The sequence below is a fragment of the Dendrobium catenatum genome, unplaced genomic scaffold, assembly GCF_001605985.2.
Source record: "Dendrobium catenatum unplaced genomic scaffold, ASM160598v2 fragScaff_scaffold_292, whole genome shotgun sequence".
Taxonomy (NCBI): Eukaryota; Viridiplantae; Streptophyta; class Magnoliopsida; order Asparagales; family Orchidaceae; genus Dendrobium; species Dendrobium catenatum.
Window position 1 is genome coordinate 254790 of NW_021318754.1, and position 25530 is coordinate 280319.

At 38.0% G+C, this 25530-nt stretch overlaps 1 protein-coding gene across 1 annotated transcript; it reads right to left on the minus strand.

Annotated features, from left to right (window-relative positions):
• Window positions 1–5550: 5550 nt before the first annotated feature.
• On the minus strand, window positions 5551–24766 carry LOC110105112 (WD repeat-containing protein DWA2). Its single transcript, XM_028693473.1, has 10 exons — window positions 24642–24766; window positions 24443–24526; window positions 24246–24378; window positions 20550–20661; window positions 16962–17133; window positions 15459–15720; window positions 12115–12245; window positions 6008–6096; window positions 5723–5768; window positions 5551–5601 (listed from the first exon to the last, which is right to left on the minus strand). Exons 1-10 carry the CDS (start codon window positions 24678–24680, stop codon window positions 5551–5553), a joined length of 1119 nt encoding a protein of 372 aa, XP_028549306.1. The 5' UTR covers window positions 24681–24766.
• Window positions 24767–25530: the final 764 nt, after the last annotated feature.

A 25530-nucleotide genomic window follows, 5' to 3' on the forward strand; every position in this document is an offset into this window, starting at 1 on the left:
AGCTTTATTAGACTTTGAGCTTTTACCTTTATTCCAGCTATTCTGATGACACTTCTGTTTTCTCTTCAGGAAGTTCTTGAACTGTCGAGCCATCAATGCTACCTCATCATCTTCCTCCCCTGTAGAGCTTTCACTTTCTGAGTTATTTGCTTTTAATTCTACCGTTCGCTCCTTTTTCTTTTCACATGCTTCACTTTGTCTCTGACTCACTCCTTGCTCGTATGAAATGAGTGACCCAAGGAGATTATCAATAGGATAAACGTTAAGGTCTTTAGATTCAGTGATAGCAGTTATCTTCACTTTGTCAATGCATGCAAGGATGTCACGATTTGGGTGAACCTAGTGTACATGTCAGATATTGTTTTGCTAGGTTTCATACAAAAGAGTTCATAATTATATAATAAAATGTTAATCCTAGTCTATTTTACTTCAATTATTCCTTTGTATGTAATGCACAGACTATCCCAAATCTCCTTACCAGTGGCACATGTAGAAACTCTCATATAATCTTCAAACTTTAATACACAGAAAAAGCAATTTAAGCACTTAGCATTTAATTGGGTTAATTCCCTATCCTCATTGCTCCATTCATTAAAAGGTACAGGAGTTTTCAATCCATTGACAGTTTTAAAAGGTGCAACATACCCATCATTCACTAAAATCCACATGCGATAATCAATAGACTGTAAAAAAGTAGACATTCTAATTTTCTAAAAATAAAACAGAATGTTATCAAAAAGTGGTGGACAGGTTATTGAATAACCCTCCACGGTGTTACCATTACCAAAATGCGACATGATCATTTTTTCAAGATTTTTTAAAACACTATTTTTGAAAATAGGCTCTGATACCAATTGAAATTATTAGATGGACAAGAGGGGGGTGAATTGTGAAAGTTTTATTGCAATAAAGAAAATCTAAACATGAGTTCTAATATTTTCGATATTATTTTTAAGGTTTTAACATGAAAATATAAAACAACTTCTAAAGCAAATGGGCAACAATAAAATCTTTTTATTTCACAATTTTTCCAAGTAAATATTATGACATAAAAATGTACGTAAGAATAAAAATAATAAGGAAAAAAGCAAATCGAGATTTTTATAGTAGTTCGATCAAACCATGACCTACGTCCACTCCCCGGAGTACTCCACTCTGGGAATTTCACTTCCAGCAAATAGCTCTCATTTTGCCCCCCTCGGCAAGGTGGAGATGCCTTTACAAAACTCCCTTTCACCAACCCGGCGTGGCGGAGTGCCAATCACTGTTTTCACCCTCCTAGTGACGGCAGAGAACCTTCTCATTTTTCTCCCTCCTGGAGAAGGCAGAGTACCTTCGAGGTTAGTGGACATAGATGAGTTTCCCCCATAGAAAGCCTCCCAAAAGTTCTTCCTGGGCCACAGGAGGAGCAAGTTGCAGCAAGATCGGAGCAAACGTGTGATCTCCCTCACACCTCTTCTCCCTCACCAAGCTCACCTTCTCCTACCTCTCTCAACCCCTCAAACTTCTCAAGAGCTCTCTCTAGGATTTTCTCTCTACTCACGTTTCTCTCTTTTTTCACTCTCTCTCAAAATACGACAAGTTTTTCACATAAAAATGGGCTCCAAAATCCCTGAGATTTTAAAGGTAGCCGTTACAATCGTACAGTATGATTATTGGTCGTATAGTACGATATGTACAAACTAGCTTCGTCCATTTATAAAGATGTACAAATAGTTCAAACACTAATCGTACTGTACAATAATATATCATACGGTATGATTCACAACACACTACTCGTACTGGACGATAGCCGGGATGATCAAAAGTCGTCTCTGTTCATCGTATGGAATGACATACATCGTACCGTACAAATAGTAAAAATCAAGGCATCGTATAGGACGAATTCCAGGACAATCAAATATCGTCTCTGTTCATTGTATGGTATGATTGTAATCATACAATATGATGAGACAAAAAACACAGGATCATTCAGGATGATCTCACGGACGATCAGAATTCGTCTCTGTTCATCGTATTGTACGAATGGGTTCGTACAGTATGATTTGAAAATTGTAATTAAGCCTTAATTTCTTGCACTAATCACGGGTTAAATTAAGTATGTATTTAAAATATACTGTATCGTACAAACGTCGTCGTATAGAACGAACGGCACAAAATATCATACTTGAAATATCATGACGGCTAGGGTTTTGGATTTGAAATAGATTATACCGTATGATAGTATACGTACAGTACGATGTGTTCATAGAACACATATTATAATAGTAGATCGTACAGTATGAAATAAATTTGTACAATATGATTACCAGAGAATGAAAAACTATATTTCTTACTTTTAAAAACCCTCTCCCCTATATGTGTGCATGATTATTCAGACTTAACTGCAGTTTATGGACAGACTCAAGAAAATAAAAAATAAAATAAATAAAAAAATACATTGTTCAACTCATATTCCTAATCCAACTAGTCTTGAGTCTTCCGATTGTGTTGAGTGGCTTGTGATCTTCCTGAAATGTTAGTACTCACGGACAATAGCAAACATTAAATGATATTCAATAAAAAGTAGTTTAGGCAACATTATTTGGCATCATCAAAATCTCAACATCAGGGTCATGGGTCGCACAATCTCCCCCTTTTCGATGATGTCAAATAATTTTTGTTGTTAGTAAGTTCGAAGGGCTTTTTTTTTTTTAAATAAGAACAAGAAAAATACTAAAGAGAAAATGCAATACGAAAGGAAATGCATTATATTTAACACAAATAAACTACAATATAAAGAAAACTACAACAAACTTCTCCCCCTTTTAACAGCACCAAAAAGAGGAGCAAACACTAAAGAAAGAAAAGTACAACACAACCACTTCAAAGGGAAGGATCCTGATCACTTGGTGGTGGAGGTGGGAGTGGCTGAAAGTAGTTAAGGATCGTGTCAAAATGTTGATCAATCGCATTGAACCGTTCCCCAAACCAGTGCATGTCAGTCTCATGTTACTGATGTTGCTCTTGAATGTGCGTATTGAGACGGGTCTGAAGTTGGTCGAAGCGTTTGACCAAATCATCGTGAGGGTAAGCTGGTGCAGGAGCTCGGGGTACTGCATGTCGTCGTGGTCGAGCTGAAGCTACTGCTGGGGCATTTCTCCTTCTTCTTCATCAAAGATGGGTTCTTCAGGCTCATGTCTCTTATGGAAAAGAATACGGAAAGAAGCGTGCATATAATAGATTGGAAGATTATCGAGTTCACCAGGATAGGTCAGTTGATATTTATTTTGAAGGATGTATCTTATAAGGTGAAGAAGAGCTATATTTTGTTTTAGGCGAGTAGTAGGGAGACAAACAAAGGTCATATGGCGAACGTAGTTAATAATTAAATTAGCCTCATCGAATTTTGTGTTGGTCATAATAAGATATGTAGTGGCAGATAGAGTCGGGGTCATGTTAACACGATCGCCAACTTTGGGTATAATTGAGGTTCTAAGGACGTGTTGAATGATTCTGGAGTTTCGAGTGAGTGATTCTACGAGAGGTTGGTGTTGATAAAATGTGATGTTCCTAAGGACTTGATTAACCTCACTCCAGTCAAAGTCATTCGTGAGAAATGAACGAACCATAGGCCCTTTAGTAGATAGCCCAATGTATTGGGCGATGTCGGCTTTTGTAATTTTGACATTTTGACAACAAACAAAGGAGTGAAAAATGAGATTGTCGACGGTGTAGGTTAGGTTTGCAAGGAATTCTAAAAGGAGTTAAGAGTTGTATGGGAAGGCCAGGGTGAGAAGGAACTGGAGGGTGGTGGAAGCAAAGAGGTTTAGTTCCTCGAAATTCAAGGCCTCCTGATTGAGCAGTCTGGATGTCATAATTTTGCATGCTTTGAACTTATGGTATGCATCCTCATTGTCAGCATTCAAGAACTGAGCACTGTGGCGGAGAGAGGAAGACGGGCTTCCCAAAACCATACGACCTCTCTTGCTTGAACTAGACATCGTGTAGAGGCTGAGTGAAAGGTGAGAAGGAACAAGTAGAGGTGAGTGAAGTAAGTTCTGCCTTGCCAGCCAATTTATAGAGTTGTTTAAAATATAATACAAAACGATAGGATATCGTTCAGTATGATATGGCATTAATTGTTCTGACAAATCGTATCGGGAAAAGGTGGTCAAAGCGTACAGTACGATGGGTATCGTACAGTACAATCAAAAGAATATCAATCGTCCCAAGGGTCGTCAGGAAAACTTTTGACCAAAAGTTTCATACTATATGAACAGGTGTATCGTATAGTATGAATGACAATTATATCGTACTAAAACCCTTTAATGTCGTTCTCATCCGTTTGCTGAGGTGGATCGTATAGTACGAATGCAAGTATCGTATAGTATGAACACCAATAATAACGTACCCAATAGAGTTAATTCATCCCAATCTATTTAGTGATGTGGATCGTACCCTACGAAGGGATGTATCGTGCAGTACGATGAGTAATAATGTCGTACCAGACGGGTTAAATGCCTACCCGCTGTATCGTACTGTACAATTGTGGTCGTACGATACGATCAACAGAGGTGAATTTGCTGGTGGTTGTGTTTTTTGTCAATCAAGATATATCGTACAGTACGATAATAGTATCGTACAGTATGATAAAATGTTAAATTCAATTTTTTTTTTTTTGTAGTGGGTGTGTGATGATTAGGAGTAGCCTTAGAATAAATTTTTTTGTATATATATATATATATATATATATATATATGACATCTAATCTAGTCCTCAAGGTGCTAAAGGTGTCAAATGCTAGTGTTTGGGGAATATGTCAGCCAATTGATCTCCTGTAGCGATGTGATGCAATTCCATATCTCCCTTTGTTGCAACCCATGACCCCGAGTTTGAGAATTTGATGATGACAAATAATGTCGTTTGAATCATCTATTCATTGAATATTATTTTATTTATTATTGTCTGTGAGTACTAACATTTTAGAAAGATTAAAAGCTACTCAGGACGACATGAAGACTCAAGAATGGGTAGATTAGGAGTATGAGTCTGCAATATATTTTTTTTTTTTTTTATTTTTTTGAGTCTGGCCACAAAATACATAAAAGTCTGAGTAACTATGCACACACACAGGGGGAAAGTGTTTTTAAATGAAAAATTTAAAGTTTTCTTTCTCTGTAGATCGTACTGTACAATATTATTTCGTACCATACAAGTAGAGCTTTGTAGGATGATTCTGTGAATAGATCGTACCGTATGAATGTATTCGTACTGTATGATATTGTTGGTGGAATTTTGAAAAACATATTTTAAAAATATTAGTTTTCTTTGGGGATTTTAAAATTAAGGTTGAGCTCTAATTCTAAGGTCGAATCAACTCGTTAGAAAGAGTATATCACCCCGGGGGACAAAGATAAACTTTCATAACATGGTTCAGACTTAAAACTATGTAAACTCATCTTGAATATTATGATCGGGTCTAAAGAGAACTTCATATGGCCCCGAAGGGACAAAGCAGAGTTCAGCTAAATACCCAATTACAATATTCAAGAAGTATGATCGTCGCATTCACATCCAAAGCCTTATCGACAAATTTACAGCCGAGTCTGTTCCAGCAGTCTGTATGTATTTATCTTATTAATGAGCAACTACTAAGTAGCCTGTACCTGAACCATAATGAAGAGGGGAGCGGGAAAGAGGCAAACAAAAAGGTTGAATACATAAATAAACGGGTAGGTACCAATATAAGATCATCATACTCAGGGTTGTAGCGAACAGCCCATGTCCTAAAAATTATAGTGAACTCAACCTTGGTCAGAAAATAATAAAAATAAACAGGAAAGGTAAGAGATAAAACAAGTTCAATTTCTTAAACTGTGCATCACATTCAAGAGGAAACAAAACAAAATCAGCCATCATATGAATGTAAGGAAAAGAGAACTGTTATGCAAATCAGTTATGTGAACTCTTTAGTCTTTCAAAATAGACTATATTTGTAGTCTTACAGTAAAATAAGATGAAGTACCAATGTACATGCCCAGGAAGCTCAGCCATAGGAAACTTGGGCTTTCGGAGATCCCAAATACGAATCCCTGATTCATCCTCTGCAGTGACCTGCAATATTGAACAGACTTGGAGCATATAAGCAAATCAAAGATATGAAACTATATTGAACTTGAGATTGTTATAGAAATGAAAATTGTTTTCTAAGAATTAAATTAGAGAAGGTTTAATATCCAATGATACTTTAACCCAAAAACCAAGTGGATTTGACAGCTAAGGCAATCCAGGATAAGGTTTTATCTTCTGGTTTGCAATTTTAAGAATACAGTCCAAACTGCATCCAGTAAAATTTCAATAATGTAACATACCATATAAAGCAAAAGACAACCTTCCTGCATGGTGTAGGAAGATTCAGGGCCTAGAATGTTTAAACATGCAATGTTGAAAACAATGTAACAAGCATGCAAATTTTGCAAAAAAGCTATTAAGCCTAACCAGTTATTCCCTACCTTAGATGAAAAGTAAAAGTAGACTGAAATCCAATTCTGCTAGAAAATTAGCCTCTACTTGAAATTACTAGCTATAATTAAAGATCATGAAACTATAAATGCGAATAAACTTCCATGCAATTAAAAAAATCTAGATTGTAGTTAATTTGACTAAACGCAATATCAGTTTCAATCAATAAAGAAAAACATAGAGAAGAAAGAAAAAAAAGAAAGAGGATGAAACAACCAGAAAAGAAAGCCTCATGATATACTAGGACAACCTCATTGGAATTCATAAAATCATTCAATTGATCAAAGCTCAAAATTCTGAAATAGAAAGCAGCTTTTCCAAATTCACAAATAAAAATCATGATAGAAATAATGACTCAAAATTTTCATATATATGATTGAAATAACAAACTATTAACGAACTGCTAACATGCATGAAAGTTAATGAAAATAATCTAATTGAAAACTTAACCATCATGACAAAGAAAAAAATTAGATTTGCAAATAAACTATCATGGTCATAATAATGCATAATATTAGGATAAAATATAAAACTTTAGAGCTTAAGATCTAAGAAATATTTTATTTATAAGTATCATGCTAAACAAACACTAACTAATAATTCTTAGAATCATTATGATTGTCATACACCAAGATGATCTTGCCCATCATTATGATCGTCAAAATCATAATCTTCTTCACCCTCATTATTTTTATGACATATGCAAGTATAGCAGGCCTAAATGAAGATCCATTTTTTTCCCCTTTAGATTGACATCAAATGTTGTAGATTCTTCCATACTACTAGCTCTCAAAACGAATGATAATCAAAGCAACTTAAAAAATAAACAAGAAACTAAGCCAATAAAATAATTTGTTGAATGCATTATGCGCTATGACATTTTAATGCACATAGAACACACTATTTTGTCCACATGTGCCTTGTTCTAACAATAACCTGAGAGAGCCGTATCTCTATGCTACAAGTAGTGCATACTATTTTGCGTAATAGAAAAATATCAATAAGATATATGTCAAATGCACGAAATTAATATCCCTCCAAATTATAAAATCTTGGATGGATTAGAAATATTTATTATCACTGTGTGGTGAAACCAATAGGTTAACACATAATAACTCTATTCCTGTGCATGCCAAATAAACAGTATAAATGATTCATATTTAAAGGAAAATAAGCAATTCAAGCATTAATCATAGCTTCCTTAGACTATAAGGTTCATGAGCTGGGATATTTTCCACAATTTTTATCCCTTATCTTTCTTAGTTCTCTAATCTCGCCATAATTATTTTTTTTTCCATTTAAATGAGCATGTAGCAACATACTTTCCCATGTCAAACTACTCCTGTTTCAATTTATTTCCACTCTCTTTCTCTTCCCAAGGCCTTTCCACACTAGCCATCAACTCTCCCTCCCCCTCCTCTCCATCCATATCTTACTCTTTGTTCTCCACTTGCACATCAAAAATTCTTTTTTTTTTTATTTTTGTTGTTTGAAGAGCCTTATGGATAATGATTCCACATTTAGCTTCACTTACTCCCACAAATTAGAATTGGAGATGAGCAAAAGCCCTTTTTCTGCACACCATTTATCTTGCTTGCTATTTTGATGCTTCCTAACTTCCTTGAACGCTTCCTTAAAATTACTTCTAATGGAAGTGGCCTTCTTCTCTGTAGGCAACTTCGTGTAAAGGGGCCCTAATGAATTACATTTCAAATTCTCTACAAATAAGAACTACTTTTTTAGCTCTTCATTGTTTGCCCAGGAAAGGAAATGTTGCACTACGACACGAATCCTGCTTTCGCAAGCTTAAGGTCCCATTTTCCCTGAGATAGATTGGAATTTAAATTAACCAAATTTTCTCTGATGAACAGCATCAAGGTTTATTTAGTTGTGAGGTTCCACTTCCTATGAGCGTAAGCCCTATGATAGGAAACTGATAGGAAATACTTGTTTGCACAAGCAAATCCACCCCAGATCAAGCACTACAGCAGGGAAACTGCTGTTCACAGCAGTAATTCAGCCGAAAACAGTGAAAAATAAAGGAAAACTGAGAGAGAACTTGTAGGAAAATCAATAGAGCACTTGTATTTCACTAGTAGAATCAAGAACACAAGCAAAGATACAATTGATCCTCAATTCGAGAGGAGGATCGATCTCTCCCAAATCTCTGGCAACGCCAAGAACCCAAAGAAAACCTAAATCTAAGAGATCTCAAATTTCAGCCAAATTCAAGATACTCAAACCCTAGGAAAATCAACTATTTAATGCATACAAATCAAAAGGAATTCCCTAAACAGTCCCTACATTCAAATTTCCCTCTTAACTCCCCAAAATTTCTTTCCTATTTGGCTCCCGCACACTGTGCGGCTCGCTCGGCATCCCAGCGAGCGGAAGTTTTTCCGCCCTGTTCTTGTCTGAGCCGGTCCCGCCTGGACCGACTGGACCAGTCCACTGGACTGGTCTAACAGAAACGCTAGTAGGTTTCAAGCGTTACGTATCAAATTGGGGAAATCAGCGAGAAAACTCCACCCAAACTCCAAGAAAAAACAAAAAATAGTAGATATTTTTGTATTATTGGATGAAAGGAATCTGAAAATACCAACATACAATTGATCATCTATTCGAGTGGAGGATCTAGCTCTCCCAATTCTCTAGACGCCGCTAGAGCCCAAGAAGCCAAGCACCAAAACAGAAATCAGCCACCAAAAGCATGCCCTAACCCAAATGCAAACATCTACTTAAAGCAAATAACAAAGTAATTCAAAAGAACTAAACAACACCCTATACAAACTCCATTAGGTAGTGGACCCCACCCCAAGGGGGCGAAAATTGCAGCCTGCTGCATAATATATGAGCCGTCCCAAGGGTTGGGTAGCTGGACCAGTCCCTCATGGACTGGTCCAGGTGTATCAATACCTTGCTCCCAAAAAACCACCCTGTCCTCAAAGTGGAAAGATGAAAACTGATGTTTCACCCTCTTGTAAGGCTCCCATGTAGCATCATAATCGGAAAGGTCCCTCCACTTGATCAACACCTCTTAAATTCCTCTCTCGACTTGGCGCACCCCTTGGAGATCCAGGATCTCTAATACCACTTCCAAATCTTCAATCAACAATGCTGGCAGCTCTGAACTCACTGTGTGATCCCCCACAGCTCTCTTCAACTAAGATACATGAAACACCAGATGTATGGTGGCAGGCAACCTTAAACGTACGCCACTGCTCTGATTCTCTCTAGTATCTCATAATTGCCAAAATAACTTGGAGCTAGCTTCTCATTCCTATGAGTGATCGTCCTCTGTCTGTACAGTCAAAGCTTTATGAACACCCTATCCCCCACTTCGAACTGGATGCCCTTCCTATGCTCGTCCACCCATGTCTTAATAATCTATCGAGCTCTCAACAGATGTTTTTTTACAACACCCAGTACTGCTCCTCCAAATATTCCTCTACTAACGAAATTGGAGTGCTACTCTGCCCAAAATATACTATGTGAGGTGGATCTCATTCATATAACACTTTGAATGGGGTCATCTGGAAGGCAGGGTGATACGAAGTGTTGTACCAGTACTCCGCTCATACTAGCCACTTGGCCCACATCCTAGGTGTCTCCGACACAAAGCATCGTAGGTAGGTCTCCAAGCTCCTATTTACCACCTCGGTAAGCCCATCTATCAATGGGTGTTAAGTAGTGCTCATCTTCAATACCGTCCCCTGTAACCTGAACAACTACCTCCAAAACTGGCTGAGAAATACCTTATCCCTCTCGAATACTACAAAATCAGGTATCCCATGCAATCTAACAACCTCTCTGACGAATGCTGCTACAGATGTCGCTGCAATGTAAGGTGTCGTAGGGAAATGAAGTGAGCATACTTGCTCAATCTATCCACCACCATTAGAATCAATGTAAACCCTTCTGATCGAGGTAACCCATCTATAAATCCATGGAAACCTCCTCTACACCCAATCTGATAGAGCTAAGGGCTGCAATAATCCTCCTGAAGCCATGGCCATGTACTTGTTACTCTAACAAATCTAACAACTGGCTGCAAACTCCTCCACATTCTTGTGCATCCCCTTCCAATACAACTCTGCAACGAGTTTCCTGTATGTCTTTTGTACTCCCATCCTTCTAGAGAATAGCCAAGGTGACAACTTTCATCCTTCAATAAATCTGCCATAATCCTCCCCAGCTCTTCATCCCGCGCACTCTCCTCCTTAGTGCCTCCCAATCCAGTATCAATGGTATCGACATAGCCGTCTCTTGTAGCTCCCTCATACATCTAAACAAAGCATCCGCTATCTTATTCTCTATCCTTGGTCTGTACTGGATTTCAAAGCCATATCCCAATAACTTAAACAGTCATCTCTGATGTTCCTCTGTAGCATCCTCTACTCCAACAAGTACTTTAGATTTCGCTGATTCGTCCTGACAGTGAAATGTCGACCCAACAAATAAGATCGCCACTTCTGGATGACTTTATCCCCATGAATATTGAACATATAATGACACATTACTCAAATTCCTTGAGTGCATATCAAGGTGAAGGCATGATTAATATAATACAAATAACTCTCTTTCAACACCTCAGTTGATTTTCAAGGATAAAACATGCATGCAATTAACCTAAAATGCCTGATATCCTAATGGATAAACAAGAGGGAACCAAATTTCAATCTTCAAGGGGATTGCCAAGGCCTACAATGGCAGATGCGGCAAGGTGACCAATGTAGTCTACCTCAGATCAGGTGACACAAGTTTTGATCAAATGTTCGGCTTTACATTTGTATAAGCTTTTCAAAATCATTTACAATGAATATTCACTTGAGGGATACCTCATCTATGGATGGGCTATAACACCCATTGTGCTGCTCTTCTCAATTTGTGACCTATACATAAGCTCCTCTAATATCAGAGGCCAAAGGCCTACGTCATGTGCCTCCCTACACTCAAATTATTAAGTCTAGATCACCGGGTATTTCCAATAGCAAAGTTTGAGCGTTAAAGTCTAATCATAAGTCATATCATTATAAATGCACAAACTACTTGGCCACCTAGCCTATATGACAAGTAAAGGCTCCTAAAAATTTTTAATTTCAAATGAAAATGAAATCACTCAAACCCATTTATATCAAACCCTACAAATGGAACAAACGATAGCTGTGGACAGAGATGGACACTTTGCTAGGGCCACAAGCCCAAAGAGGGCAGCAGCCGTGAAACCACATTTGAGCCTACACAATGGGTTAGATAAGGGATAACATAGCCCAAACCACCGGTTAGAGTTAACATGTTCAAGTTAGCCCAAACAGACTAACCAACCTTCCAAGTCATGATGTTGACAAAGTCTTTACTTGACATTTTCAAAGTAGTTGTAATAATCTTGATTCAATAGGTTCTTTGTGAGATAATAAGTCAATTGTATCAAATGTAAATCAGCAACAATTTGAAGAAAGAAAAACAGATTACTAGAACAAATCGAACATTTACCTATACTATCACAAGAAGCATTCCCAATTATATCTACAAAACCAATCTATATAAAATTTTGCACATTTCATGCAAAAAGTGAAGAAGGTTTTCTTCAGAAGATGCTTAAATACTCACAATTATATGCTGCTTCTTGGGGTTATAATCAACGTCTCTGAAATGTGCATTCTCAATTGAATTTGCCTTCCTAAGAAAGAAGCATGGACAATTTTGTTGGTACCATGAAATCAATGTGAGGAAGACATCAACTGAAGGGAAAAACAATGTATCATATCAATATTTTGTAGTTCCAGTTTATGCATCCCTAAATATCCTTCAAAATAATTTTAATCACGTCCACATGATTGGCTACAAATCAAAGGCTTAAAATATAAGGAAATATTATTGAGATTTGGATATAAATAAATCATCCATCAGAATAATTACCGGAAAACCTGCATATTTATGGCAGTAATTAAAAGTAATGCAATTGCTAAAGCTTTAAAAGACCAATTAACTGTAAATATAATGTACTTCATTTTCTAAGATTGTCAAGTAAGAGTAAGTGGGCCTATAATTCAACAAGCATAAAGAAGCTATTCTGTACAGAACATGATGAGACATCAGCAGGAGATTATGGCGCGTCTATCATCGGAGGAATCGTAGATCGACGGCTACGAATATGAGTCTTTATTTATGATGCATTCCATGTATTATTTTATTTATGTTTGAGTCTTTACCATTGTACCCCTGTGATGGATTAATTTGTGTTGTAGCCCCGATGGCATTTGAGTCTTTGTATTTTTCTTTTGCTTTGAGGCCTATATATGAGGGCCCTCACTATTGTATGAGAATAATTGATGAACGAAATTCTTGCTTTCTTGTTCCATTGAGTGTTGAGAGCTCTAGTGAGAGGTAAAGTCCCTAGGTGAGGGCAAAGCAACTCCCGCTAGCTGCAGGACGAGTCCGGCTCTCGATTTTCCATCCCCTACCTTTCCTCCCACTTTTCTCCTTCCCTAGCCGCTGGCCTCATTCTCACCTTCCTCCAAAATAGTCGGCCTCCCCCTCCTCCTCAAATTGTCGGCTTCCTTCCCCAGTTTCCCTTTCCACCTCAAGCCACCGGCCCCCCTCCCCATGCCACCCAAACCTACGGCCCCAAGCCTCACTGGAAACCCTTTCCCCCACCGAACCCCAAGATCTGGCCCCTCCCCTAACCGCCAGCCTACCTACCCTCACACCCTAGCCGCCGGCCTACCCTCACACCCTAGCCGCCGGCCTACCTACCCTCTCACCCTAGCCGTCGGCCTACCTACCCTCTCACCCTAGCCGTCGGCCCACTCCTCCACAAGTCCCTTGTTTCAAAATCAGATTGCCTCTTAAATACCTTCCTAATTTATCCAATTATCAATTTGTAAAGTCCCTTAATTTGAATTCAAATAGATTTGAATTCAAAACCTTTCCTAATATATAAATCTATTTTAGGAAGCTCCCTTAATCACTCACAATCTGAAATTAATTTGAATTTAATTCCAAATCCCACATTCATTGCATGTAGACACATTCGTTGAATGTGGACACCCTTTCCCACCCTCCTTTGGCCAGCCCCCCCTATCCCTCTCTCTCGCTTAATTAATTTTTCCCATTAATGCTCTCAATCAAAGCCCCTCCCATCTAGGTATATATGCCGCCCCACCCTAGCTCAATTGGAGGAAATTCAAATTTTGAATTATTCCCTCCTTGAAATCTAAAATTAAATTTCAGATTTTTAAATTATTTGTCCCCCGCCAACATAAACCTAAAATCTAAAATTAAAGTGGCCCCACCCCTAGCCTTAGCCGACCACCCAAACCTCTCCCTCCTCCTCTCCGTCTCTTCTCCCTTGCTTCATACACCATCCAAGGAAGAAGAAACACAACTCCGACCTAAGTCCCCATGAATGGCCAATCCTGAACAAGACCATGGGTTCGTATACGATCATCAGGGATGAGTAGATGTGTTGAGATCACCCTTTTTCGACATCAACTTGGAGATCAACCACACTGTCGAAGACTACGTTGATCAGATCCTCATCACTTTAATGACCGCCATCGGCGAGCATCAAACCTCTGGGCAGTGGCAAATTCTCCAACATCCACCGACTTCTTTCCCTCCAGATAAGTTTTCATTGGGTAATATTGTATGCGTCTTCTATCTTTTGGTGGCGTCATTAAGTTTGTTGAAATTATTCTTCCGCTAAATAGCCCCCAAGAGTGTGAGTGAGGGTAATTCAAGGTGAATTTTCTAATTGCTAATCGGTGGATTTCTGTTACTTGCGCATCTAGCTTTATTATAATTTTTGTTGTTATTTTAAATTGCCCTTCTAATCTATTTTGTAACCACATGCCAAAGCAAATCAAAAACTAAGAAATCCTAGAATCTTATCTTGTGGAACATTGATTTTAAAATTGGCAAGCTTAACTAATTTTATTAAATCCCTGCAATACCTTTTATGTTTCACATCAGAACAATAACTTGAACTAGAACAAAAAGATACTGTTCGGCCTCATGCTACTGTTTAGAGTTTAACGAGGCATCTCTGCACAAGCACTGACGCACGGTGGGTTCGACGTCGGCAGGAGGCGGCGGGTTCGAAGGCGTCGGCTCAGGTGGAAGGATGGTTCGGCGGCTCGGGCGAGAGGACGACAGTTTCGGCTTTGGTGAGTCGGCCGGCGACGGTGGAAGGATGGAGGTAAGTCGTCCAACTTCCTTGCCTCGTGATTTTCTTCCGGTTCTCAGAGCTTTGTGTGCCGTGTGTCTACCGAATGAAAGGGAGTTTATTTTATTTCGTGAGTATGTCGGTGTAGGAGCGGATGTGTCGTTTGGGTTTGTCGGTGGGAAAGTCGGTGGTTTTGCCGTTACAGTCAACACCTCCAAAATTTCAAACCTTCCTCCCTACATACCTTTTCCACCAAACCTCCTTTGGAAAACCTTGATGTAAATTATTCAATCAAATTTGATTTTTGAAATCTTTCCAAATTTAGAACTCTATTTTTGGAAAGTTTTCAAATCAAATCCACATTAATCTCTAATTGGATTGGATTTAAAATTCCCCATTAATACATTCCATATTTAGCCACTTGTATTTTAGGAAAGAATTTGAATTTAAATTCAAAATGAATTTAAAATTCTAACACCTTCCTAAATAAAATCGCCTAAGTTTGGAAAGCCCCTTTAATTAGTAATCAATCACAAATCCGAGATTGATTATTCAATTAATTCAAATTCCCCCACATTCATTGCACCTAGACATCTCACCCTCTCTCTCTCTCTCCTGGCAGAAATTACCAAGGCCCCACCTCCTTTATTTCTTTCCAAAAATCAGGACTCTACCTTCAGAATTAAACCAAATCATCTCCTTCCCTCACCACAATTAAATCAATTCCTGAATTAATTCATGAGAGGAGAGAGCCTTAGGGAAAGCTTGTGATCCCTACTCCACCTACTTCCCTTCAATGAATCAGCCAAAATTTGTTTTCCCCTGAACTGAGTTACAGTCCAGGATTGGAAGCTTGTGGACCTGCTGTCCAGAGCCTGCCACACATCCAAATTTGCTGCTCCTGTTGTTTGGTTGCTGTCCAGGTCCTGTCGAAGGTCAAAACTGCTGCTGTCCTGAAGTTTTGCTTGTTGTCCCCTTATTCCAACAAGAATATCTTGCTGTCCAGCGCTCCGGAAGACCACACTTTGCTGTCCCAAGTTCCCAGCAGCCTAGAAGAGCAGTCCAACGTTTCTTGCACCTGAAAGGTTGCTGTCCAATATCTGTCCAAGACCAAACTGCTGCTGTTCAGAGAAATTCTGCATCTCTTACTGCTGTCCAGCCAGTCGGGAGATCTTCGTGTGCTGTCCTAAAGTTTCCGATTGCTGTCCACCACATCAAGAAGGGTCTTGGTTGCCGTCTACTTCATCTCAAGCACCCAAACAGCCACCAAAGCTTTGTATCTTCTATTTCTTTGGGTAAACTCTTCCTCTGACCCTTTTATCTTTGTAGTTACTTTTCAATTATGGTCTTAGTAAATTCATGAGAATAGTGTCAATACTCCTCCGCTAAAACTTAGTATTATTAGAGAGTTGAGTGAGGGATATCTCTTAGTGATTAATCTTATTGTTAGCACAGAGATTTATTGTTGAATCATTCATGTATGCAATGCTAGATTAATTGATCATTTTACGGCCTTAACTCCTATGCATGTGGTTTAGCCTAAGCTTGTGTCACCACTCTTTGTGTTTTATTTTGTCGTTTGAAATCACTAAAAAGGTATAATTATTGTGCTCTAAATATTAAACATGCAAATTCCTTAATCAAATCATCCTATCAAGTATGTTCTACATCAGTTTAAGTCAAAACACAAATGCTCATAAAAAGCCTTGTGAGTTGTTTTGAGATAATTTAATCAAATAGAAGGGAAAACACCGGAAAAGTTAAATATTTGGGTCATTGGCATTACAAAAAACTGAAAATGGAGGATGGCAAAAATTTGACTTGATGTTTGAGAATTTGACTTTTAACCGTCACAATGGCAAAAAAGGATTCATGTAGCCGACCCCACATAGTGGGACAAAGGCTTGATGTTGTTGTATATTTCTTTAAGTTCACATAAATCCTCCATTTTCATTTTTTTGTAATGCCAATGACCCAAATATTTAACTTTTCCGGTGTTTTTCCTCCTATTTGATTAAATTATCTCAAAACAACTCCCAGAGCTTTTTATGAGCATTTGTGTTGTGACTTAAACTGATGTAGAACATACATGACAGGATGATTAAATTAAGGAATTTGCACGCTTAATATTTAGAGCACAATAATTATACATTTATAATGATTTCAAATGACAAAATAAAACACAAAGAGTGGTGACACAAGCTTAGGCTAAACCATATGCATGTGAACTTAAAGAAATATACAACAGCAAAAAATAAATTATCTCGGGTTAATAGAATAACTTCATCACCACTAAAAAAGTAACCCAAAAAAAAACTTCACCACCAAGTACATTTAGTGGATCCAAATATTCCATGCACACCTTGGCTGTTTTACTAGAAGAATCTATGCTCCATAAGAAAAGATTTCCCTCATCAATGCTAATCACTTTATCGTGCCTCCCCCGTGGCCACCAAAGAATACTGTTACAGAGAATAAACAATCAGAAAGAGGATAAGAGCAGCGAAATGATCCTATGAAGCAGACACAAATAGGATGGCCTACTCGGACGATAACCATGCATGCAAACTGTTAAGAGGATAACTTGAATGCGCTAAAAGAATTACAAAACCGATTACAAAAATTCAACAAGAAGATTCAGAAATGAAAAGACTAGGCCAAGCAGGAAGAAACCCAATGTAGTTATCAGTTTGAAAAATCACAGCTGATCCTGAAACAATTAAGCCTAAACTCCAAATTATTGGGATACTTATAATAATGAAGATATGATAATTCTATTAAAAAAAATAAAATTAGCATGTCAACACATACAATTGGTTATTCATAAAACACATAACAAAGGCAAATTGGAATGGAGGGATCAGAAGTAATTACAAAATTTTTAATGTGTGCAAAGCACGCAAATAAATAAATAAATATCGGGTAGATGAGCCTACTCATGCAAGAGTCCACTACAATAACACTCAGTAATTACTTCAGCTGCAAGACAAAAAATAGCTAAGGAACTACAACCTCAAATAATGACCAAAAACATATGAGTTCAAACAACATAACAAAGACTCAATTTTCGTTTGGGACAACTTTCTTACTGTTTTCTAAAGGGCTTTTTAGTACAAAAGTTTCAAATAAAAAAAAAAGTAAAAAAAAGTTTGTTTATAAAAGAAAGCTGTCCCAAACGAGCCTCATAAAGTATGAGGGAATATATGAAGATGTCCTTAGATCCACCAAGGCAAACAGTTCATCTTTGTCAGCTTCATATTGAGATTCCTGCTCCAATTCAATTGCCACTACCTCAGAAGATATATGCTACTTCAAAGGATTATACATCATAGTTTACTTCATTCACACTTATTGTAGATCAAATTTATGCGGATGCTACCACAATCAATTAATTCACTATTTCTTCACATTGTCAATATTTTATAAGTGCATGAAGTTTGGAGCCGCCCAATACCCAAGCCTTCAAATCTATGTTCGATAGACTTATTCCTCATGTTGTTCTTCGATTTTAAGGACGCTTCTTTCATCAAATGATCCATTGATGCAATTGCATCCTTTATAAACTCCACCAAACTCCTCGAGAGAAAAGTTCTTTGTTAGCCCAATAAATTGATATAATACAAATCCACCAGTTTTATCAAGGAAAGACCAAATTTTCACGAGTCATTCAAAAAGAAATTAAATGGAACTACAAAGGAGCTGAACGAAACCAATTTATAATATTTTTAAATCAATATTTAATTATTTCAAAATATTTCATTATTTAATTTGATTTATTTTGTCCTGTTTAATTATCTTCAATGGTTTGAATCTGATGTCTAGAAAAGCATGGATAAGATTTGAATTTAAAAGTTGACCTTATCTTTGTAACCTTGTTCCTATATATAGGGATTGATGGCTTACAATTTGAATCATGAATAGAATAAATGATAAAAGAAACCTACTCTTAAGATCAAATTATCTACAGGGATAGCTCCAAATTGGGTACACTAAGTTCTTCCTCTCACCTCTCCATCACTTGCAGAGTATGCCCAACATCAAGTCTTATCTCTTAACATAACCACATCAAATCATCCAGCAATCAATTCTCCCACAACTCTGTTGGGGATGAGGAGTAAACACCACAAAGACAAAACAAGCAAGAAATTAAAAGCAGCAGAAAGTAAAGGACACCATGATTTAATGTGGAAAAACCCAAAATAGAGACATGTAGCCACACCACACCAAGAATTTCAATATGAAAATTGGGAGAAATTAGTACATATCTCTCGCTCTCTCCTTGCTTCTCTTCTCACATGCACCGTTCTAAATGTCTAACCATTCAAAATACAAGAGAAAGCCAAGTAAAATAACCCCAAGGGATGCAACCCTTCAAAAAACAAGAAAGAAAACCATCCAGTTTGTCTCACAGCACTACGACGCCAATTTGGGGCGCTACGGCGCTCAAACCTCTATCTTGATCCGTTGTGGCGCCGTATCTAGACCGCTGCGATGCTCAGTTCTCTGTTGTTCAATGCTGGGGCGCTTAGGAACATAACGCAAGGGGCGATTGGGTACACAGCATTGTAAAAAAAATGATGCAATGCACCCGAACTTAGGCAGTGGGTAAACCCCCCGCACCCCCCAGTGAGCACAAGAAACTTAAGGCCTGAGGCAACAAAACAACCCGAGTGATCAACATAATTAGATTCCACACATGAAAAAACTCCTCAGTCCTCACAAACTATGCCTCAGTTCTCCCACAAAAAATAAACATCATCTTTCCCCGCAAACTTAATCCCTATAAGATTTTGTTATGCATTGTTTATATGGTTGATCAGTGAAAGCCTTCTCTTTATATGGATAATACATGATCTCTTTTACCATTGTATTTTGTGTTCTGAACATAATCTACAAGTGGTGAATCAACCCGGCTTATAAACTTTTCCGACAATTTGCTGGTAGAACTCTTTTATATAACTCGGATATGTTATAGATCTTAGATCTTTCTAATGCATCTACATGCTTCTTACTATAAACTTTAGTAGATCTTGTTTTAAGTAGTAGTTAGAATATACTCAAAACAAAACAAAAAATGCGTTGGTAGAATACTTGATGCATTTGTTTTTTTTTTTTTTCCTTTATTTTTTAGAAGTTCTAGGGAATAATGGTTTTCTGGCTTTTCATAGCACAAATAGTAGGCTTGAACCAAACATGTGAAATCAACTTCAAGTTATGATCAACAACCAAACAGCATGTCTACCAAACAAAAAAAATAACTTCACAATAGCAACTTTCACCACAGCTTCTCCAACAATTGCTTGTCTCCAAAATTTTCAGACAACAGCAGCCTTAATAAAAATTTCTTAGTAAAAATTATGTAGCTTTTGAGGATTGTTACTTTGTTTAGCAAATGAGGGGAGAGGAACAAGGCTTTTCTAGTTCAATACATGTTCTTTCAGATTAATGGCACTTCATGCGACTGCTTGCTGCATATGGACTGAATAAAATATAGATGGAGAGAAATGTACATGAACAAGAAAGACCATCACATAAGGGAAAAAGGAGTATTTCACGGTGGGCATATCGATAGCATGGATTAGAGCACGGGATTTGAGTCAACAAACAAGACAGCATTGTATTAATGCCCATAAACTTACAAAAAATGACCAGCTTATTTTCTAACTTTTTTCCTTCATTGGTGGAATGCATACAACTAGAATTTAAATCGCCCTTTGTAGCATGCATCGAAGAGAAAGAATACTGATGTGTCATCGTTATTTAAACAAAGCCCAATCAAATACCACAATATTTTATGAACTAAGCATAAAGAAGCTGATAGATAAGCTGTACCATACATGGAAAATTTTGTCATTATGTGAAATTAAATAAAATGTACCATTTGAGCTTCGATGCATGCTCCTTGAGAGAAACAAGTTCCTCTAGTTGTGGGGCATTTGATTGACCGTACAATTCTGGGATCTCCCAAATAGATGCGCCGTATGTTTCACCTAAAACCAAGAAAGTTCAGAGTACTGTGGATTGCAAACTGAATGTGCAAACAGTGTTTTAGATGATAAAATTTAAAGAGAAAAATCACTTTAATGGCCTCATATAGCCTGTAAATCATTTTGGAAACACCACCGAGCCCTTATAAATTAATTCTAAGAAGCTTGTTTCTAATAAAAATCTTTTAGCACGGAACAGTTTATGATGTGAAACAAACATATGGCAAGAGTTGCTTAGGTTTTAACAATAAATATTGAACATGAACTTTGCTATTTAAGAACTTATGCTTCACTCAATTCAAACTCGTAGAATTTTCAATAAGAGATTAAGTAATGACAAAAGTTACAAGTAGGATGACAGGACAATCTCAATAACTACGAAATAAAATAATAATGCTAATAGCAAGTAACAAGAATCCACAACGTAACATCAAGATATGGTCACTTAGAGTTCCTTCTCACTCAATCACTCTTAGACTTTAGCGGAGGAGGACGAAGCACACGATGAGAGAGATTACCACTAGGAAGATGACGCCAAGGATCTTTGTCGGTGGATAGGTATCCGACGGTGGAGGAAGTTGTGGATGGCCAACGATTATCCAACGACCTGGTGGAATGTGCTCTTCAATCGATAATGTCAGTTGGTACAAGATGCGGGGGGGGGTGCGCCGGCAAAAGGGGAAGGGGGCGACTAGGCGTCGGGTTGGTGGGCTAGGTCAGAGGGTGGGCTTGAGGTGGTGGAGCTAGAGGATGAATTGGGTGGAGGAGGTTAAGCAACCGGTGGTGGGGAGGTAGGAAGGGGCCGGCAAGTGACTTGGGGAAAGGAAGACGAAAGAACACACAATTAAGATAGAAATAAACTAACCACGAGCCGTGGACTCTTCCAACGACTGGTGGGCCTTGCACTTGCTCACCTTAAGCTCTCTCTCTCTCCCTTCTCTAGTGATCACCCAAGAAGAAGCAGAAGCAAAAGAAAATTTTCATTCAAATATTCATCATCCTGCTACAACACATAGGGACACTATATATAGGCCTCTAACATGAAAAAGTAAAAGTACAAACTTGCCCTCCGAGCTACAATGACAAGATACTCCTCATAGCAGTAAAATTGGAAAACAACAAAACAAAATAAAACATAATGTGTCAAAAGTAAAGACATTGAATCATAGCTGTCGATCTACGATTCCGTCGCCGGTACACGTGTCTGAATCTCTAAGCGATGTCCTCATCAGTTTAGATAATATAGAAAAAACAACAATGGATGAAAAATAACCAATATAGAAGAACAGAGCGCATAGAACATGAGCTACATAATGTTTTGGAAGGCATGAAATTGGCAATCAAGGAACTATTACAGTCATGCATAAGGAAACAATGCTCTAGTAATTAAGCCAGAGACTGATTTGAAAACAAGCACTTTGCACAATGGCAAGAAAGACTTCAAATAGATTGAAAAGGATCAATAAGTTTAATGAAGTTAAATTGAGTTAGTAGATTCTAGTGGGCCTTAGTAGTTTATAGATAAATAGCGAGTCTTAAGGGCTTAATAGGTAGATAATGTGTCCTTAAGAGTCTTTGTAATGCTATAAATATTCTCCTTTTGAGAATAGTAGTGTATGAATAAAAAATGAACTAATCCCTTTGCATATGATTCTCCCTTTCCCCTAATCTCACATATTTTGGAGTTGTCATTTCTATCAAATCGTCACTTATCCCTCTTCCTCTCGAAGTTGTAACAATTGGTGTTCTCACGGGGCCTCAAACGCCGCCGCCACCAATTGCTCCACCATCCTTGACATCACCAACCTCTAACACATCCGGCCCTGACCCAAATCACATGATTAGCCAAGAGATCCACATCCATTGATGCTTATCATCGATCCCTAACCATTGAGGCATTGCGAGCAGAGATAATAAATCTATCACCTCTAACAATTATTTCAAGATCCCACCTTAAACTCCATCAGACCTATAATCAAATCTCCTCATAGACTCATCCAATAGCATTCCAAGATCTACCATCGCATCTAGATCTACCTCCACCAATCCATCAACTGACACCCCTTCCTGACTTGACTCCTAATCCATCAAGGCTTCCATCGCCAGTCACTTAGCTCCATATGCAAGCCCTCATCGTCCCACATTTATGACTTCAAAATCTCTATCAATAAATTCAAATCTCAACTCAACTCTTCACTGTTGAATTCAGCTACAACGCCTTTATCCAAAATTTATTATTCTTATAGCAACGCAAGCAACCCCCAACTCACACACTATCACAATGCTTGGAACACAACTAGTTGGTATTCACTTTGCAAAATTATATAGGCTCTACATGCGCATCACCATATAAAACACAACCTCTTGCACAAAATCAGCTGATTTATTCCCCAAAAAATTGTCAAACAGTGAAATGTTTTCGTCGTATGGAATTTCCATATCTCAACGTACTCCTAGTGCAGCAACATACAACATGTCGCAAAGGTTTTTGACAAAATGCCGCTTTTTAACAACAACTAATGACATAGGTAGAGCATTTAAGGTACTAGAACACCTCAAGAACATCAAACAAAAACTTAGTCAATTTTTGGAGATTATAAGCGACATCAATCAGATATTAACTGGGCTTGAAATAAATAATGAGCAAAAGTTGACTCCATCATCCTAAGAAGAGCCCCCATAACTTCGTGATATTATCAAGATCTAGGGCGTATCATACAGTTTTTCTTTTTTATTTTGGATGAAAATGGCTGGAGTTTTATGAAGAACTGGACCCTTACCAAAATGCAAGCAATTCTCAAGCTTGTTGTTTGATTGAAAAAGAAATCAAAGCATCTCTTCCTAATACACTAAAATGGCTATTGCCGGTAATTGTTTAAAATGTTCATGCCATGGACAAGGTGACTACAATTGCATCAAAGTCATTGCAAGACAAAGCAACAAGTGGTGGAATAGTCACCACCTTTATTGTCACAGATGATCATCGAAATGAAAACTGGTATATGGTCCGCCACCTTCTGCAGGTTTGCTAACATCCCTGCTGACATTTCATATCTCAGAAATCTTGTATGGGTTTCTTACTTCAATCTACTATGTCTTGTTATGTGATTCAATCTTGAGGGCAAGGTTGATTTTGAATGGGTGTATAATGATGAAAGTCAATAAGCATGAATATACTTCTTAGATTAAGTTAGTTTATTTTAGTGGGTCTCATAGTTTATACATAAATATTGAGTATTAAATGCATAATAAGTAGACGATGTGTCCTTAAGAGTCTTTGTTATGCTATAAACACTTCATTTTTTTGGGCAAATGGAACTAATCCAGTTACTTGTTTTTCTCCCCTTTCCCCTTCTCAATCTCCCATATTATGGAGTTGACGCCACACTCGAACTACCATTAATCTCTCTTCCTCTGAGAGTAGTAACATAGATCCACTAATTAGATTGATGCTCACCAATCAAAATCCACTTACCAACTAAAACCAGTGCTGCACTAGTACCATAAGAAAACATTGATCATATCCATTGATACCTTAATAAATTCCCTTAAAATAAAGTAAAACAGGTTGAAGCCGCAGGCTTTACCAGAAGTGAAGACCGTGGAGAAAATCCTCGAGTCAAAGGGACAAGACTTGAGATCCCAAATCTCGCTAGGGTGGTAGAATAATCCCTCGCAGACGAGCTCCGTTCCATAGGGAGAAAGTCGGATGAAATGCACCTAAAATTCAATATGTTTCTTGAGCGATTCTGCTCTGGGGAATATAATTAGAAAAAGAACTCACCTCATTTTCTTCTTTGAGGGTTACGGTTCCAGCAAGGAAACTTGTATTGTCAGTATCGGCGCTCACGTCGGCGATGCATCTAGCCTGGATATAGGAAGCAAATTTTAAAATTTTCAGTAACGAAAGGTAAGGGAGGCGGATGATTGGAGATCGAGAGCTCAAATTGCGACTTCGAAGGGAAGAAGGGGGGTTTTGCTACCTGGTATTTGAGCCCTCCATAGACAATACCGCCCTGCATTTTTGTTCCCGCCCTAGCTGACGACCTCTGCAGAGCTTCCTTTGGAGCACCGTCCGGTTGTATAATTTTATGCGGCCATATTTGCGGGTTTTATTAGCAAGTTAACTTATATTATTAATCTATTAAAAATTTAACCGTTTGAGGGTTAAAAAAATGAATGCAAACCCGTTTATTAATGTATTTACCTTTTAGTAGTTAGTTTATTTTTTATTTATTTAAAAATCATTCAATCGAACAAATTTTTTTTATATAGCGTGTAACTTTTCTAATCTCTTATTAAATCGCCTCCAATCACCACAACGTGATGCCCTTCACCTAACCCTATCAGAATCACCTATCTATCATCGCCCAATACACACCACTCACCACTAGTTGTGGATTGCCCTCAACCCCTTGAAAATTTTAAATTTGTTGCGGACTAGAATATATGCAGTGATAGAGTTAAAATACTACGTTGCACGAATATCCAGCTCACACACATATAACACAAGATTTTTATGTGGAAAGCCTTGGAAAAAGGGAAAAACCACAAGGCCTGCCCCAGTTGAAAATGATTCCACTAGAACTTGAGTTGGTTACAATAGGTTGACTCGCCTCCAAGGGCGATCATATTACAAATAATAACTATATGACAGAAGTCCGGGTGTCAGGTGATGGTCTGGCAGAACTTCAAGCTTCAGGTGGTGGTATGGCAGAACTCTGGGCATTAGGTGGTGGTCCGGTGAAGGTGAGGGGCCTCAGGTGGTGGTCCAGGGAAAGTGAGGGCCTCAGGTGGTGGTCCGACGAAGGCGAGGGCCTCAGATGGTGGTTCGGCGAAGGCAAGGGCCTTAGGTGGTGGTTCGGCGAAGCA

Excerpts from the sequence above, each read along its gene's own strand:
- LOC110105112 (XM_028693473.1), bottom strand. The coding sequence starts at position 24,680 with ATGCAGGGCGGTATTGTCTATGGAGGGCTCAAATACCAG. Across the intron at positions 24,379-24,442 it reads CCCTCAAAGAAGAAAATGAG|GTGCATTTCATCCGACTTTC; the intron begins GTGAGTTCTTTT and ends ATTGAATTTTAG. Across the intron at positions 17,134-20,549 it reads CATGCATCGAAGCTCAAATG|TATTCTTTGGTGGCCACGGG; the intron begins GTACATTTTATT and ends TCTCTGTAACAG.